The 18,070-nt window shown below is 34.9% G+C and overlaps 2 protein-coding genes across 3 annotated transcripts; one reads left to right on the forward strand and one right to left on the reverse strand.

Annotated features, from left to right (window-relative positions):
• Nucleotides 1-277: 277 nt before the first annotated feature.
• Nucleotides 278-5,289, forward strand: LOC128683291 (uncharacterized). The gene is made up of 3 exons (XM_053768743.2): nucleotides 278-477; nucleotides 2,794-2,854; nucleotides 2,936-5,289. Exons 1-3 carry the CDS (start codon nucleotides 376-378, stop codon nucleotides 3,496-3,498), a joined length of 726 nt encoding a protein of 241 aa, XP_053624718.1. The 5' UTR covers nucleotides 278-375; the 3' UTR covers nucleotides 3,499-5,289.
• Nucleotides 5,290-6,058: 769 nt separating this feature from the next.
• Nucleotides 6,059-14,988, reverse strand: LOC128683059 (probable sodium/potassium/calcium exchanger CG1090). Of its 2 annotated transcripts, none has more exons than XM_053768265.1 (11): nucleotides 14,541-14,988; nucleotides 14,029-14,150; nucleotides 13,345-13,447; nucleotides 12,909-13,096; nucleotides 12,597-12,744; nucleotides 12,027-12,128; nucleotides 10,934-11,080; nucleotides 9,685-9,864; nucleotides 9,183-9,284; nucleotides 8,341-8,462; nucleotides 6,059-8,097 (listed from the first exon to the last, which is right to left on the reverse strand). In XM_053768265.1, exons 1-11 carry the CDS (start codon nucleotides 14,701-14,703, stop codon nucleotides 7,885-7,887), a joined length of 1,590 nt encoding a protein of 529 aa, XP_053624240.1. In that variant the 5' UTR covers nucleotides 14,704-14,988; the 3' UTR covers nucleotides 6,059-7,884. The 2 variants fall into 2 exon arrangements, with proteins under 2 accessions (XP_053624240.1, XP_053624239.1); XM_053768264.2 differs by having other exon boundaries at nucleotides 6,061-8,097; nucleotides 9,646-9,864; nucleotides 14,541-14,982.
• Between the last annotated feature and the right edge of the window lie 3,082 nt (nucleotides 14,989-18,070).

An 18,070-nucleotide genomic window follows, 5' to 3' on the forward strand; every position in this document is an offset into this window, starting at 1 on the left:
TATATGTAACGACGTATAAAACGACGATAGATATACTTTATTTACATTTGTTTAGTGTTATATTCATAATTTTGACATGTTTTTTTTTATTGATTTTACAACTTCTTAAAAATTAAGTTAAATCTATCTTTGCTTACAAGAAATCTGAAAAGTACCTAATAATCTATATGAATACGAAGATTTATGTATCGAAATAACCGTCAAGAATCGCAGCAATCCGATTTTACGATTACGATTTCCCTGTTTTATTTAAACGGACTGCTGACAATCACGCTACAGTTATGAAGGAAGGAACAGAATATGTGGGGAGTACGATAGTGGTGGAAGACCAGCCGGCGGCGTTGGCAAAAGCGTGCATGTGTCAGTAGTGAAAAGATGTGGCTGTGGGCGACAGTATGGCAAGTCGGCGCTGTGGTGCTCGTGGCCGCCACCATAGACTTCAGATTTTTCACCCAGAAACGCTTTATGCCATCCCAGGTATTATTGATAGTCACATAACATGTAATTTCATGCTTGCGAAATCTATTTTTTACTTTTATTTTTATATATAAATATGTTTATTAAAAAGTTATTTTCAGTCTTTGGCAATAATGATTAGGGTTAGGCATGATTAGATTACTATCGTACAAAATTATAGGAACACAAGAAAACGCTGAATGGTCAGTTGTTTACTGTCTTAGTCTTTCTCTGATATCTATTTAATACGGTTTTTAATTGTGTCCGTGTCTGTTTATTACATCCATTTTTTTTCGAATAATTTGTTGCAGATATATTGAGTTGCGGTTGTACAGAATAATAGTTTTATGCTTTATTTTCTTGTTGGTGTCTATAAGTGGAACGAAAAAGACAATAACTTTAGTGGCAAAGGCAACAAAGTCGTTTGCCTCCCTCTTTAAATCTTCAACTAAAAAGTAGTAGGGAGTTATGTTTCTTGGCGATTCTCTGCTTACATCCCCTACTTGGGAATAAGTGTTGGTCTGTGCAACGGGCAATAGGAAAAACTGAGTGGCGTGATAAGCTGAGTTGGCACTTTCTGTGTTCGATAAAAAGAACATATGTCTCCACTTAGATACCATTGGATGTTGTTTTTATATACACATGTATTTAAAGTGTTATACGTCTCTCTTCTGCCTACTTTGCAGTGAGGATAGCTGGAGATTGTTTATTATTCCAGAAAATAAATACTCGTACAATGTAGACTATTTGCGTGAGAACTTAATGATTTGTGAGTATTTATCACATGATAACGTTTATCAACTATTGGTCATAATGCATTTGCATTTAATACGGAAGTGATATGTAGATAATTAAGCGTTAAAGTTTTTTGATGAAACAATGATAGGCGAGTGATGGTTCAGGAAGCTCAGACGAGCCGTGCTAATTAGCAGTCACGCCAACACCACTTTAATCAATTAACTAGTTAACTATAACGATACTGTTAAATGACATTCATTTCTTTTCATTTTCAACGATAAAGATGAAACTATTGAACAAACATTGTGTAAAGACATTCTTTTGCATTTACTATTGTTAAGTTTGTAGAAACAACTATAAATATATATTAAATATTTTATAAGTAGGTATATATTGGTAAAAATAACTACATTTCAATAACTATTGAAATATAAATGACTAAGAAATAAAAACTTTGCGGTACGCTAAATCCATTATACATATTTTTTAATACATACACTTTATTGATTTACAAGCAGTGCATTAAGATTATTTTTGTATAACTTCAGTTTTATTTTGGAAGTAAGTACCTACTAATAAATTGTACTTACAAATTCTTAATCCTGCCTAGTAACCGGTATAAGGCAAAAATTCATAAAAAGTTAGTCTAAAATATTTTTGACACTGGTTGAAGTGGCAGGTTTTAAAACTTTAACTAGGTACCTACTTCTCAAATGTTAATAATCAAAATAGAAATGTCTGCTAGTTTACCGAATGGAAATACATCGATCATTATCTTTATGTAGGTATATCTTAGTTTTTGTCAAAGGTTAAACAAGGTATATTTGTACTCGACACCTCTCACCATGAACAGTGCTCGTGTTACAAGATGTTTTTGACATAATTTTTGTCTTAGTCATATTCATCTTAAGATCTTCATGCATCATGAAGACTGGCTACGATTTTAGGGTTCCGTTCCGATTCGTCATATCTGTCTGTCCGTCCGTCCGTATGTCACACTTTTTTTTCCGAAACTATAAGAACTATACTGTCGAAACTTGATAAATCTATGTAGAATACATAGATTCGACATCATCAAGTTTCGACATCATGATGTGAACCGCAAATATTTTTCGCAAAACAAATCGTAAACCGCAATACGGAACCCTTTATGGGTTAGTCCGACTCACACTTGACCGCTTTATTTACCTCTTCTGTCCTCTACATTTCTGTTTCGGTACCCTAGTTTGCGAAATTTTAACTTACATGATTTGTGTACATACTGTTATTGTTTTCATATATCAGATTTTTCAGTATTGGTATAACTATAAAGTAAAAATGGTTAGGTATGTACACAACCTACGGTTTAGTTTTTGCAGCCCATAAAACCCGCCACTGTGTACACCAATAAAGTTAATTAGAGCTTTTGCGAAATCCTACTGCGCTGACATAAATCGAAGCGACTAATTTGATTTTCATTATGTCAGGTATACACAGTCTGCATACATCCGATTAGCTCAGCGTATATACATATAAAAATAAATATTAAATTCAGGTTAGGTTCATTAAATTTAGGTCAGGTCTGGTTCAGGATTCTTGTTAGCATTTTTTTTGTTTCAGATCGACTGTTATGACGTCCCAGCGATGACATCGCAAAGGTTTGGGCGCTCTTTTAATGATGGTAAAATATATTTCATTAACATACGTAGTTTTTTCAAAAGTAAAATTAATACGGTATAACTAGATATTTCCTTTCGTACAGGGTGGCGCTCACGAAAAAATCCCAGTAAAATTACGATGAGTGCGAATATATATCCACAGAATCCGTTACTAAATAAGAATGAATTTCTATCCCGGCGAATTGACCTTCTGTTCCCGGGGGGCAAGGAAATAGTCAAGGAACACGCCAAGCTGGTGCAAGATATCAACAGCCTCAGACAAGTCGTGTTTATATCTCCGCTCGTCGACGAAAGCAGTAGGGATTACGATGACTCCGTGTTCCACGAAATGATAGAAACATCCACGACACCCCGGCCTTCGCCCTTTCCGCCGAAACTGTTCAAATCCACAAACATCCCAGTCATTCTGCTAGGCGGAGAGAGCCAAAATGATCTTATAAAAACGCAGCCGATGAAGTTTTCGAAACCTATCAACTTGGTGGGCACTTCTGTCTCTCCGTTACTAAAACATCCGTATCCCTTTGTGATGCAGGCTAAATCTCAAAGACCGTTCAAATTCTGTATGCATCCCATACCGACTATGTACCCGACGACTGCGCGGCCAAGCCTGTTACAAAGATTAATTAACGCGATTATTCCGAGATAGTCTTTAAATACTCTCGAACACTGTGATAATAGATTTTCTTTCGTTATAATATGTACTATACTATGACTTACAATACGATCTTAGAACTGTAGCAACGTCGATGACACGAATTATGTGGTGCAAAAACTGCAATGTAGTTTACTAACTACATTGAACAATGATACAATGTGTGTGAAAATATTGTCATCTCTTGTGTGCTATCGTTACGTTCTGCTTAGTTAAGTACCTAATCTACCTGTTAATTTAATCATTGTAAATGTAATGTAAATAGAACCGTTATATAAGGAACTTCGTTTTATTCTCTTTATTCATTTTTGCTAATCTTGTAGACGTAATGAGCTCGTAGTGTTTTCATGGCAGAGTAAGTAGCAGTTTTTAAGTACATACATTACACTATTATTATTTTTTTTAATTTAAAAAAATATTATGAACCGATCTCAAGCTACCAACATTCTAGAATGAAGTATGAGTTGTACAAGTGCGTTCGCGTGTGTTAATTCTAATTGCTCATACCAATTATGTATTGTCTGATTTTTTACACTTGATGCAGCGAAATGGAAAAGTTGAACGTCTTATGCGTTATGACGAAGTCCAATTTTTTATGCCATTCATAAGTTCTTGTTATGCAATTATTATGGTGACTCGGTGTCGCATTCGTCACGAACATGTATGGTGGTGTATTACGTTACGTAGGTGTCTAAATTTTATGCAGATTTTTTGCAGTTCATTTGTGTTCACTCAAGATTGCTTTTAATTCTTCTAGTTGATGTATATGATGTTTTCGACTGGTAGATGCAGAATATTATAGAAAAATAACTATTATACAAATTGTTGCAGTGTTCAGATGCCTTACTAACATAACAGACATGGTAAATTGAAATAAAAATGTCGACAACGAATCATTTATACCAGTTAAACACAAGTATCTTGATCATGACATACCTATTATAGTCAGACTTCTATTTATATGTATGTATGTGACCGTCACAAGCTTCGTCAAAATATATAACAGTAAAATCCGCAAGAAGCTTCGTCAAAACGTTTACATAAAGAAATCTGCAACATGCTTAGTCAAAATTTGTATGTATGTATGTATGTTCGGGTGGACTGATTGAGCGAAATTTTGTATACACGTTTAGTTTACGTATGACAAATACACGATAAGCTATGTGACGTCATTCTAAATCCAATATGGTGGACCATTCAAAATGGCTGATGAGTTATTTTTAATGCATTTCTACAATATGGGTATCAAACGAAAAGGCTTGCTGAGATTAAATCGAAAAATAATGTGACGTCATTCTAAATTAAGTGTCTTGGAATATTCAAGATGGCAGAATAGTTATTTTTTATGCACTTGTACAATATGGATATAAAATGAAAGAGCTTGTTGAGAGTACCTTACTCGAAAAATAATGTAATGTCATTCAAAATACAATATGGCGGAACATCCAAGATGGCGGAATAGTCCTTTTTTATGCACCCCTACAATATGGGTATAAAATGAAAGGGCTTTATATATATTTAGAAACCTAGTCAGCGATAACTAAAAATTGAAAAATAAATTAAAAGAAAAAAAACCATAAAAAAGCTTTTACTTAAAAGCTCCAAAAAGATGAAAATAAAATTTACCTTTAAAATTTTAACTATCAACTTATACACAATTTAGGTATATGACCATAAAAGCTTATCGCGAGGTTGGCGTTACTTACGCAAAGTATTTTAATAAATTAAATAGGTACCTACTAGTTAATTTACCCAACTACCTAAACCTCGCGACAAGCTTTTATGGTCTTTTATGGTTTTAATTGTGTATAATGAGGTTATAAGTTGATGGTTAAAATTTTTCTTTAAAATAATTTAAAAGAAAATTATTACTTTTTAATTCTTTTTTAATTTAATTTTTATTTTGTGACCATCGCTTGGCTCCACTATGTGCCTGGATGACTGCTTATAGTAAAGATAAATCTGTGAATGAAATTGCGGTCATCAGCTAGTCGTAAATATAACCAATGACAGTTTTCCAAAAATATTCTAGATCATGGTTCTTACATAATACTTACATAGATAGTAATTTAAATGGTATCTAGATCTCAATACTTGATAAATTCAATTACGCTGTCGATATAGAGCGTCTCTAGAGATACAATGAAGGGTTTTTATTGCACTGTAGCTTTGCGAGTGCAGTGTTCGGGAAAGTTTATGGGAAGATATCGGTTATGTTTGTTTTAAAGGTTAGAGAAAAAAATGCTCCGATTTGATTGATTCTTAAGGGTTGTAACTCAAAACAAAAATATTTTGTGATTATCATATAGACTCACATTATTATCTGCCTGTCTACAAGTTAACATACCTACTAGGATATTGAAAAGCGGTCCGCGCCGGCTTCGCTCGTGTGAAACTATAATATAATACACCTAAAACTTCCTTAGGTAGGTATTACTGATAGTTTATCGCGTTCATACAGACACGACTCAACAGGGTTTTTTTTTTAAATATAATATGTATGGATTAAGTCTACGATATCAGGAATTAAAAGATATTGTATATATGTAATATATTTAATACTTACCATTTAATTTATATAAACTACGTATAGCTTAAACTTACGCAAATTTGAAAAAAAAATGGAACGTCAAGTTATAATTTCAACCTAAATACGAAATACAATACATTACTCAAAATTGTATGATGATGCTTTTGCAAGTAGGTATAGGGCAATTAGTAATTCATTCCCAATATTAAAAGAATATATTTTATTAAAATAAGCATGTGATTGTTAAAAGTTTTATAACATAAAAAATACATTAAAATTATATTTTTATTGCACAAAATACGTTTAATAATGCGTACGTATTATTAAACGTATTTACGTAGGTACCTATCTAAATCTTAAATTTTATTTGCTTCCTAATGAAATCCTATTTCTATCAGACCTTGACAATTAAGTTTCTATTAAGCAGTCGATTAATAACATTTGTCGACTTAATAATGTTGATTTGTTGTCACCGTATTTATCTTATATAGTTTTGTATTAATCTTCTGTTTAATAGTAGATTAGCCCGACCTATATAGTTCGAGGGTGCAATTGATGCTTACACCCGAGCTAACTACTCTGCTTTACATCTCTATTGTGAGGTAAGTAGAAAAAAATCGGCATTACAAGAATTGCTTTTTCCTAATTAGCACGTATTATAAAAAAATCCCAAAAACAAACAATAGGTATTTAAAGTAAAACTTTTCTATTCTCGCCTTTTTTCATTAAAAAGAACCAAGTAAATAACATTTAATTTTTTTTTCTACAACGAAATTGAGCTTCGCTGTTCGATACCTTATTAGAATTAGTAGGTACACCGTTGTACGAAGTACTTAATAAATCCATGCTATTATATTCTTACGAAGACTAGGCTGAATAGTGAAGCGACCTCTTTGGCCATTGGGCTGAATGCATGATGTCTATTGCCATTATGATGGTTAGATGTACGCGAACCTTTTGAAAGAGTGAAGCGCTTTTTTTTTAAATAGCCTTTCTAGCTACATTATTACTCTAGAGCGCTAATTGGTCACTTATAAGCCCCATTTGGGGGTAATAAGTACCTACTTACCGAACATGAGAGATGTAAAATACATTAATGATAAACGTAATAATACTGATGACGATGACAGTGGGTATTCGATAATGTGATGTATAATTAAGTACTTACATTGACTAACATTGGTCTTTATATTGTATGGGAAATGATATATTTTAATTAGACAATAACTGTTGAAATACACTGTTAAAGAATGTGAACATAATACACAAAAATTGTAGCAGTCCGACAATATTTTTCTTTCTGTAATCTAAGCATATACCTACTAAAAAGCATGACACCACATTATTTTTGTCATCAATGTCCACGAATTTTACTACATAGCAAAATTCGTGGACATTGGTGTGAGTCTTTCACTGATATAACCATTTCTGTTTTATAAGTACCTATAATTATCTATTTCGTTTATGCCCTGGGTCTCAACGAATTCTATCACTTTAAAACAGTTATTAACTGGCTACATGCGAAATTAAGTAAACAGCAAATGTTCCACATGAATCAAATAATTTTTATAACATAATAATATATTATGCTAGATGGTCGGATGAGCTTAGGGCATTCGACTGATTGAACTGGTGGAAAGAGAGAGAGGAGGCTTTTGCTCAAAAGTGGGACAAGTAATACACACTTATATATAGTACTAACATCAAATATAAAATCTTCCTAATATAATTTGTTGTTATGATTTTGATCGCGTCGTCAGCTCACGCCCACGCGATACTGCCACTATAGAGACGAAATCCCAAAGTCTCCTCCTCAACTTGTTCCCAGCCAATCACTGTCATGCGATTTGTCAGTGAAAGCACGTCGGGAGATTGACTACGAAGAAGACGTTCATCTCGAGGAGCGTGGCGAAGATGACGAAGCCCACGTAGACCACGCTACAGGTGACGCCGACGCGCCAGTCCAGTTGAAACTTGTTCAGGGCCAAGGTCCCGTACAACGCGAACAGCGTGGATAGCAGAGAGATAGCGCTATATGATATCCCGCTCGAGTTCATTGCTACCTAAAATTACGATTATAGATGTAATGTTTTTGAGACACAAAGCATTTTAATATTTTCTTAATAGATATTTCCTGATATAAACGTTTTCAAACAAATAATACCTTTGTATAGTTACACTAAGAGACTCCTTATGTGCAGCTGCATAAGGGCAGCGCTAAAAAGCTGTTATTTTGCAATACAAGTAAGAGACAGTGAAGTTTGTTTGGAGTTTGTAAGTATATATTATTGTTTAAGCAGACTTACATAGTGATTGCCAGGCGTGCCCGGGTAGAACAATGCTTTCACTAGCCAAGGTAGCCCTAAGCACAGCAGGATATCGAAGGTGTTAGAGCCGATGGAATTACTGATTCCCATCGTACCGTTACCTGGAATCGAGCAGCAATTTTTCTGTTTTATTATATTTGTTTGGAAGATTAACAGCTAAACAAATAGCACTTCAAAATTAGATACCTACTATGGATCTTATATGGATACTTAGTATGGATCTTAGACATTCCTAGTATGTATCTGCTATAGAAGTTTAGACATTATTAGAATCGACTAATTATCTTAGCACAGTTTGGTAGGTATTATTTTTAGAGACAGTTTACAAGTTAAACGATTTTGTACAACAGCACTCTAGCCGATCATCGTAAGTATAGTCGATTGCATATCAAGTTTTATTGATATAACTTTAAACTATGGTAGTAATATCGGTCGAAGGAATTTATAGTTTAAAGCCGCTGCTGACTATATCAGTGATCAGCGCTGAAGTGATATCAATTTTCACATGCCAGTTTCTGATGAGACTATATGATATAGAAAGCTCAGTTTTTTATTGGAAAAATCTCTGATAATCTAAAATCCCGACTTATGACATAAAAAAAGGTTATAAGTTTGACGAGTCTACGTATTTATATATCAGACTGCAGATTGCAGCTCCCTAATACGAGTAGATGGACTGATTTTGATCTAGTTTTTATTTTTCATTGTTATTAGATCAAGTAATTTTTAACTACGAGGTAATGTTAAAACAAAACAACAATAAATTTAAACCCAAAACTGGCATGGATGAGGGATGGATGGATAGTAACGGAAACAATTACCGTGTTTGGTTACCAGCACACTGGAAACAGCTTCCGGGAGACTAGTGCCTGCGGCCAGAATAGTGAGTCCGGTAATGCTGTCCGGTAAATTCAACGTGTCACCTGCAATTTGACGTCCCTCATTATCTGCTTCCTACTTTTTCATAACGGGAATTGCTCGGTCCTATTCATGTGATTCGCAAACAACACAGCAGTTTACATTCAATGCGCTCTAGTATCGAGTTACTCTCGCAAATTGCTTGTTTAATGTAATAGATACATCTAATGAGTTTGCAGCTTAAGGATTAAATTACAATAGTGTACTTATTTATGACAACTGAAGTAGTACATACGAGTATATATAGGCTTTTTATTTATTCAAATTTAACGCATAACTTTTAAACAATCTTTGCCAGCTAAAGAATATTGCAAATAATTGTTATCCATAACCAGCATAGACAGTTCATTTATGGTTGAGCCATACCTAGTATAGTGATAATCCAAGCGACCAAGTAGGAGACACCTCCGATCCACGTGATGCACATAATGAAGGTGAGAGGGTACAGTGAGGGGTGCCGGCGGCAGTCAGGGATGGTCACCCAGAGCAGTAGGCTGATCGGCCACGTCAGCAGCCAGAGGAATTTCTTAGCGATCGAAGTCTTCTCATCTGGCCACGACCACACGGAACTTTCACTGCTGGCGTCTACAAATATATCAGGTTTTTTGTCTTATTAGCAGTCCTCAGATGCGTAGGTAATATAGCAGTACTAAAACTATAACTATACCTACTTATGTAGAAAATAAGGCAAGCGAAGTATTTATTCGAGGCGCTTCTGCTAACAGCCCACTTTGAACATTGCTAATCTTCGGAACTACTGGACGGATTAGAATGAAACTTTTTTGTTATATAGGTATTAAGCCTGGGTAAAATATAGGGTATAAATGATTTTGAAAACTGGAACACCTGATGGAGAACAATGATGGTACAAGTAAATTATAGGAAAATATAGAAATTACGCCTTAACAAAAGTTGTTCAGCTTGATGAGCATTTCCTGTTGAGGTATAAAAATTTAAGATCTGGAACACCTGATGTAGACCCATGATGGTACGGCTAAACTATAGGAAATATAGAAATAACGACTTAACAAAAGTTGAGATTTTCTATTGAGGTAACAAAATTGAAGATCTGGAATAGCTTACGCAGACCCAAGATGGCACAGCTAAACTACAGGAAATATAAAAATGACGCCCTAATAAAAGTTGTTCAATCTGATGAGCATTTTCTGTTGAGGTATAAAAGTTGAAAATCTAGAACACCTGATGCAGACCCATGATGGTTCAGCGAAACTATAGAAAATATACAAATGACACCTTAACAAAAGTTGTTCAGCCTGCCGAGCAATTCATGTTGATGTATAAAAACCGAAGATCTAGAACACTTCAAGAAGAGTCATAATTGTCCAGCTAAACTATAGGAAATATATATTTCATTCGTATGAGCATCTTCTGCATAGGTATCCAAATTGATCCATGTTGACTCCTTACCAAAAATTGTTCGGCTACGCGAACGAAGTCGCGGGCAACAGCTATGTAACCTATAAATTTAAGACAAGGTTGCGTTCTATGTCCGAGAACAGGTCCAGACCTGTTCTCGGACATGGATACCAGTATCTTAGTGGACAAACTCAAAAGTCCTGTGGAAATTTTCGCCAGATTCCAGCTTCTGTGAGGCTGACTTACATTTACCCAAAATTGCAGTGGGTCTACTCACCAGATCCCGTTGAGTCGTGACGCCGTGTCATCTCCATGCCAATCTCCAGATCATTTTGGTTGTGGTTGACACGACTCATGCGTTGCGCTGCGTCTACATTTTGCTTTTCTGACAGGTGCCGCAATGCATCCAGACCATTTTGTTTTTCTGTTCATATGTAAGTAATGTAATGTATCTATTGAACATCTTTATTTCTATAATTTTATAATAAGTAAATATCGTACCTAGTTAGGTATGATATTTATCTTAAACAAAACTAAACGGAATTGCATGCTGCGATCAATCAGTTATCAAATTGCGTTTTTGTTTCATTTATTCGTATTCGTCACATGTAGGCACTTAAATATTGATGATAAATAATTTACAATTAATGTCGATTGTCAGTCAGTACAAAATAAATGTAGTTATTGATACAAAACACTGATTGCTTTTTTAATTTTTTTTACATTCGTTTTGTTATACACTTCATTTATTTCTTTTTACATTGCTAAATAATTAGAGAATTACACATTACATTACATATTAACATAGGTACTTATGTATCGTGTCGTCACAGAAGGAATTATAATTGTAACTTGATTGCTTTAATTCATAAAGATTAATAAGTTAATTCGACTCGAATGATGTGAAATCAAAGAAAGTAAAAAGTGAATATCGTGTACCACCTTACCTATTCATTATGCCAGAGGGAATGATAAATATCGCTACTATTCGTGACGGTAACTATCTTGTAATACCTACCTAATAAGTTATAATTACATATGCGATTGTTGTCTGGCCTGTGACTTTGTATATGTTGCTTTAAGTGCTACATGATTGATGATATATGTGTTGTATAAGTATTTATTTATGTCTTTATACATATTTATAACATGGGGTAAATAATATATCTTAGGGAAGGAGGTAAGGAGGTAGTAGTTATATATTTATGATATAAGAATAACACCCAATACTTATCGAATGAACATTATTATAAACGTTCACAATATATTATCAAAGTAGTGCGTTTTGTGCTTCAATTATTGAATAGCTAATTGCTAACTATTGGATCCTATTTTACTAATCCCATTTTCAAATACAATATGAAACAAACCTTTTATAAGTAATGGTGTGATTTCTGTGTATATTTTGGGCTTCTTAAAAATACAGCAGCCACCTCTCACGAAAGAACCCAAGCGACCGTTGAAAACCATTGCTGAAAACGTAAGAAATAACGTGACTGTCTTTACTGACTGACCTTAGAATAAAAAAAGCCTTAAGTAATTTTTCACTAACTTCGCTTTGGATATCATGTACCACAGAACATAATAAAGGTGTCCAATTTTGATTCCAAGAAATGTGAGGACACCAAGAACCAAACATTTTCTTTTTTAAAATTTTAAGCCATTTGGCTAATACCATAACACGAACAGAAATACAGATATAGAAACACGCTAAACTTATAACCCCCCCTCCTTATAAGAAAGTCATCCAGCTAGATAGATATCTGTCTTTATGAACTCGATAAACTCAAAAACCAGAAGGGGTTTGTGCGGTTTTCACCAATAGTGTGATTCCTGAGGAAGATTTTGGTAAATAATGCATTATAATGCAATAATGCAACAAAATGTTTTTCCCGAGCGAAGCAGGGACGGGCCGCTAAGTGAAGTTTAAAAAGTCTTACTCAATATATACAAGGTGTACATGAGAACGAGCAGCAAGGCCTCATGCCAGTAGACCCGGTCATCTAGCAGCGTCAGGATGAGTGTGACCACCGCCACCGCATACATGAGGCAGTCCCGGGAGATGGACCACCAGTCCAGATTGATCACCTGGAGATACAACCAACATTACCTTTGAAACGAAATGGTGGTGGCCAAGAAATACTGGCTTGATGTCGTTAAAGATTGAATTCAATGGATAACTAGGGATACCTACGATGTGAACCCTGGGTTCCGATGTTCAATGAGAGAGATGTGACAGGTTAGGTACTCACTCTGCCAGCGAAGAAAGCGCAGCAGGCAGGCACGGCCAGCACGTTGAAGACAGCTGAACCCACCACGGCACCAACCCCCAAGTCGCCCTTGGTAACGAAGGTGCCCACACAGTTGATGAACAGTTCCGGGCTTGAGCTAGCCGCCGCCATAAATGTCGCGCCGGCTATGTCTGGCTCCATGGTTAATCCTGTAATAGGTTCATACAAAGATCACAAGGATACATTAAGTATGTGGATATATCAAAGCAATCAGGATTTTCAGATTTGGAATGATTTATCAAAAATTTATTGCCTTTCGCAATTCGCAGCGCATCACACTAAGCGCAGAGCACTAAGCAACAGTGAATTTGTCATAAAATGCGAGGGAGGTGTCTACACGTTTAGGATTGTTGCGAATGTCGCGGAAGGAAACTTCCTCATTTTGCGCGGTACTCACGGTCGCATATCATGTCGATCGCCGGCACGAAGTATTGTTCGCACACCGTGCCGAGAAGCAGGAAGCAGTATACGGCCAGGACGCAGTGCACCAGAATGAAGCCCTGTAACGCATTGCTTGTTAGCTTACAAATCATTAAAGACAGACGCGACATATGATACCTAATTGTTTCCCGCGTCCCCACTCGTTAGTAAAAATTATCTAATGTAGTTTTCATACAAACTATTCGAGGGCGCCTTGCAATATTAGCCTAAGTTTTGACTTCGGGTCTTTAACTGTAATTTTATCAATATCATTTCCTATCAATGCAGACAGATTAAATGGAAATAGGTATAAATGCGAAAGTCTGTCAGCTCAGGCAGGGAAAATGACATGAAAAATCTCTTTTCGGATTAGCCATGTCGTATGTACATCAGTACGCTAGGTATATATGTTTATCGCATTTATCAAGGTAAAATTAAATCCGATTGCCAAAGTTCAGAAAGTTTATCTTTCTAATTTTAGAGAAAAGCCTAAAATAACAACATATACATACAATAATGGAGACAATAACAATAAAATGCGCTTGTAATTTTTATAAAAAAGAACATAAACTTTGTCTGAACTAGGATCAAATTCATTGAACACCCACAAAATCCCAAAGAAGTTTTCACTTGAAAAAGAGTAATGTGTGTGGAGACTTGCTTGTTGTCTCTGCATCCGACTGAGTCCGTCGGGAGGGAACTCCAGGATGGCAGCCGGCGTGCAGTTTCTCCCATTCTCCAGAATTCCGAGCAGTTTCCGAAGCACAAACCCCTGCCCTGTTTCTGCAATATAGTAATACTTCTACAGCTGAACATAGTAATATGCCTGTGTACACAGTAATACCTATTCCAAATACCTATAATAAATTTAATACGAAATTATTATTATAGGAAATATTAAGTGCACATTAATCGTGTTTTTAAATTAAGATATTTCATGTCAGTTCTAATTAATTCATAATTTTAATTCTGTTTTTTTTATTATTCTACTTAATAGGTCTACAAGAATATAATAATAATAATAATAACGTGAAATCTGAGTGTTCATTAACAAACTAAAAAAGTCTAAGTTACTTACATCTTTTCTTAGCTTCTTAAAGTTTTGTATTATCTAAAAGCTTTGATTTACATTTATTTACCTTTGACTACCCGTAGAAAAATAAAATAAATTACCTGAACCACTTTGTAAAATTTCTTCAAAGAATTTCAATTTCGAGATTGTTAACAAATACACGAAATATAATGTCGGTATGCCGAAAAACAATATCACTCTGACTTTCGTCGCTACACTAGTTTTGCGCACGTTCTGTCTAGTCCTTATCAACATTTTCTCCATTAAAAACAACGAAAAAACACGAATAGTAAACTAATGAATACAAATAAATGCGATGATAACAAAAAGTTTTGTGAGTATTCGTCAAATAAAAAACTCAAACAATTTGCTGCTTATACAGCACAACGGCATTAGTTCGAAGATTCTCGAAGCCGGAACATCGGTCAACATACGCGCACCGCGAACTAACTGTTACTGCTTGTAATCATGTCTTCGATCCTTGAGGCAAATAAAGATTTATCAAGTTAAGTATTATTAGTAGACGAATCATTATCAGTGTTATCCACAGGACAGTAAATAAAACGGTACAATGACAGGTACGCAGACGGCGGCAAACAGTGGCGTAGTTAGATAACTACGGCTATGGAATATGAAACTGTGATTCATCTGGGACTATGATCGAATTCGCTGTTTAAGTTTTATTATATGCAATGATGGGTGTTAGAGAAATAAATGGTTTGTTAGTTTGGTTTGGTATAGGTAACTTTGTTTATTAAGAAAACGCAAAGACACAAAAAACAGATATAGTGACATTAACGGGGCGGTCTTATTCCATGTAGAGTTTGCCAGGGGTCTAGGGCCTCACAAGCTTGGGCACTTCAATGCACGGCAACGGTCCTTTGATAGCTACGCCACAGGTTGCAGAACACGTGAATTATGGCGTGTGAATGTAATTAAATGATATAAACAGAAACTTTACAATTGACAATATTATAAAATATATTGTACTTTGAAATCCCAGATAATAATATACTCGTAGGTATATAAATAATATGACTAAAGCGTTTCAGACTGTATACAGTTTTCTCAGCATTTTATACTCGCACTGCTGGTATTTTTAGTCAATTACTGACTAATTAGAGATAAATTGATATACGATTTGTCATATAAGTACTTATATGATATTGAGAGTTTTTCGGACTAAAATATTCTACACCACACCGAAAAGAAACAATTTACTTAAATGCACAGTAGATTGCTTCTAAAGTTACTCAGCTGGTATACTAAGACATATTTTTATGTATTCATTTGAGGTAGCTATGTATTCTGATTTATTCTCGGTATTAATATATAGTTACACACACACCCAATGTCTGAAATCGTATCTAGGTAATAAGGGTATGTAATTTTATAGTTTAAGGTAAAAAAATAAATGTAACTTAGCCAAATATTTTGAAAGTGACGTTACTCTTTTCAAAGTGCTGCTATACCTGTCGAATAAATTCAAGGGTATATAGTTTCGATAACCTTTATTATTAGTTTAGGCCTAAAAATATTCCATTTAATATTAATCTGTAGATTAGGTCGCTGGAGTGTCGAGGAACTTTCCACTATTTGCGCTCAATATGTTTACATCAGTATCTATACTTAATGCTTATAATTGATAAACTGTATGTTTGATGTTGGTGACACAATCGCAACAACTACCTATCGGATGAAACCATATTCATATTTTGAATTTTGTATATGCAAAATAAACATTCAACTCCACGTAGCCCGTAGGTTGCATTAGGGGTAAAACGAGGAAGCCAGTGTCGTAAAAAATAATTAAAAATTATGATTTTACAATCGGTTGTCTGCCTGAAGTCAACCCTTGTTGGGTATGCTATTGTTGCCTAGGATTTGTGTCCCTTGTAAAACATCCACGGAAGTTATGTAGTTCGGATTTAGAGGCCATAATGTCGCCAACGTTTAGGTACATCGTGTTCTAAATCACAATACGAAATGTTGCCTTATTTTTTTACAAATAAACTTTGTAAGAGTATTTTAAACGTAATCATGGCGCATCAGAAAGTAAACAAGCTATACACCTACATACTTATTCATTGTGTACCTCTATAATCTCGCAATTACATAACCGGTGGACAGTAGTTGAGACTGTTATGCCCCTATGTGCACCCAAGTATATTTAGCTTCCAAAACCTCATGATCCGAAAAGGGTTCATCCATTACTCGGCGTATGCTTCAAGTACTTATGTTAATAAAAAATACTGAAAATAACTACGTGGTAGAAATCTGTTTAAATGTGTACAGAGTGACCTGTGGTTAATATATGGGTTACCGAGTTAGCTACACCCACACGCACATAATTGTCGGCAGTGGAGCTCAAATCTCTTGATTAAGTTTAATTGCCGCGCTCGCGTACGGCTTTGAATCGCTGAAGGGCTGTCCATATGACCGCTATCTTAAAAGTTACCTACCTATTCGTAAATGTGGTATCATCACTTCAAAGGGTTGTATTATTATCTATATATATAAAAGCGAATAACACTCACTCATTCACGTAAAACAGAAAACTATTAGGCCCATGAAGATTAAATTTGACAAGAAGGTAGATTTTGACTAGAGGACGACCGCTAAGAAATATTTTGATATTCCATCCCGATGGGGGTGAAATAGGGGTTGCTAATTTTGAAGTGAGACACATGAAATGTTTTATTTAAATTTATAATTGGTAAATAAAAATAATGCATAGATTAGATTTAGAAAATTGCATCTCTAAGGGAATGTAATAGGGGTGGAAATTTATGCAAAACTTTATTATTTTTGAAGAGAGGTCCATGAAATGTTCGGTACGTATTACGAGAAGCGGGTAATGGGATGGGGCACGTTGCGGGTAACAAGGAATTAAACTAAAAAACACGATAAAAGAATAACTCATTTTACTTCGATTCCTTTTAAGAACCGAAATTTAAGCATGCGACGCCGCGGGCAAATGTTAGTTTAATAATATAAACGATATTTTTCAATTAAGTATTAAAATAACAATTCTCGGAGCCGATTACTTTAAAATTTTGTAGAGAGGTGTAAACAGAATATAAACAAATTGTTTTTATCGATTAAAGTCTGATATAGATATAATGGGCGCAGTATGTATCAATATATCAATATATCAGTATAAAACTCTTCCGTTACTGAGTGACTGACTGGCTGACTGACTGACTGACTGACTGACTGACTGACAGACAACATACACCCGAAATTGCTGGGCTGAACCTGAAATTTGGCATGTCGGTAAGCACTAAGAGAGGATTTTTGGAAATTCTACTCCGAAGGGGGTGAAAAGGGTGAAATCTGTAAATATGAAAGTTCTACACCATTGAAGTTAGTGACTTGAAAATTTGGATTTTGGTTGTTTACAACAAAGTACAATATGTATGAATACATGTGTGTTTCAGATTTTTCTGAAAATTAACCCCAATAAGGGGGTGAAAGATTGTATGGGATACAATTTTCAAGACAAAAAGACTTAATACAATTTTCAAGATAAAAAGCTGAAAATTGGCACACTTACTATATACTATAATAAAAAACCGGGACGTAAATCGTCATAGAAAATGGGACGGCACGCGTTGCAGAAAGCGGGAGT

The sequence above is a fragment of the Plodia interpunctella genome, chromosome Z (assembly GCF_027563975.2).
Source record: "Plodia interpunctella isolate USDA-ARS_2022_Savannah chromosome Z, ilPloInte3.2, whole genome shotgun sequence".
Lineage (NCBI taxonomy): Eukaryota > Metazoa > Arthropoda > Insecta > Lepidoptera > Pyralidae > Plodia > Plodia interpunctella.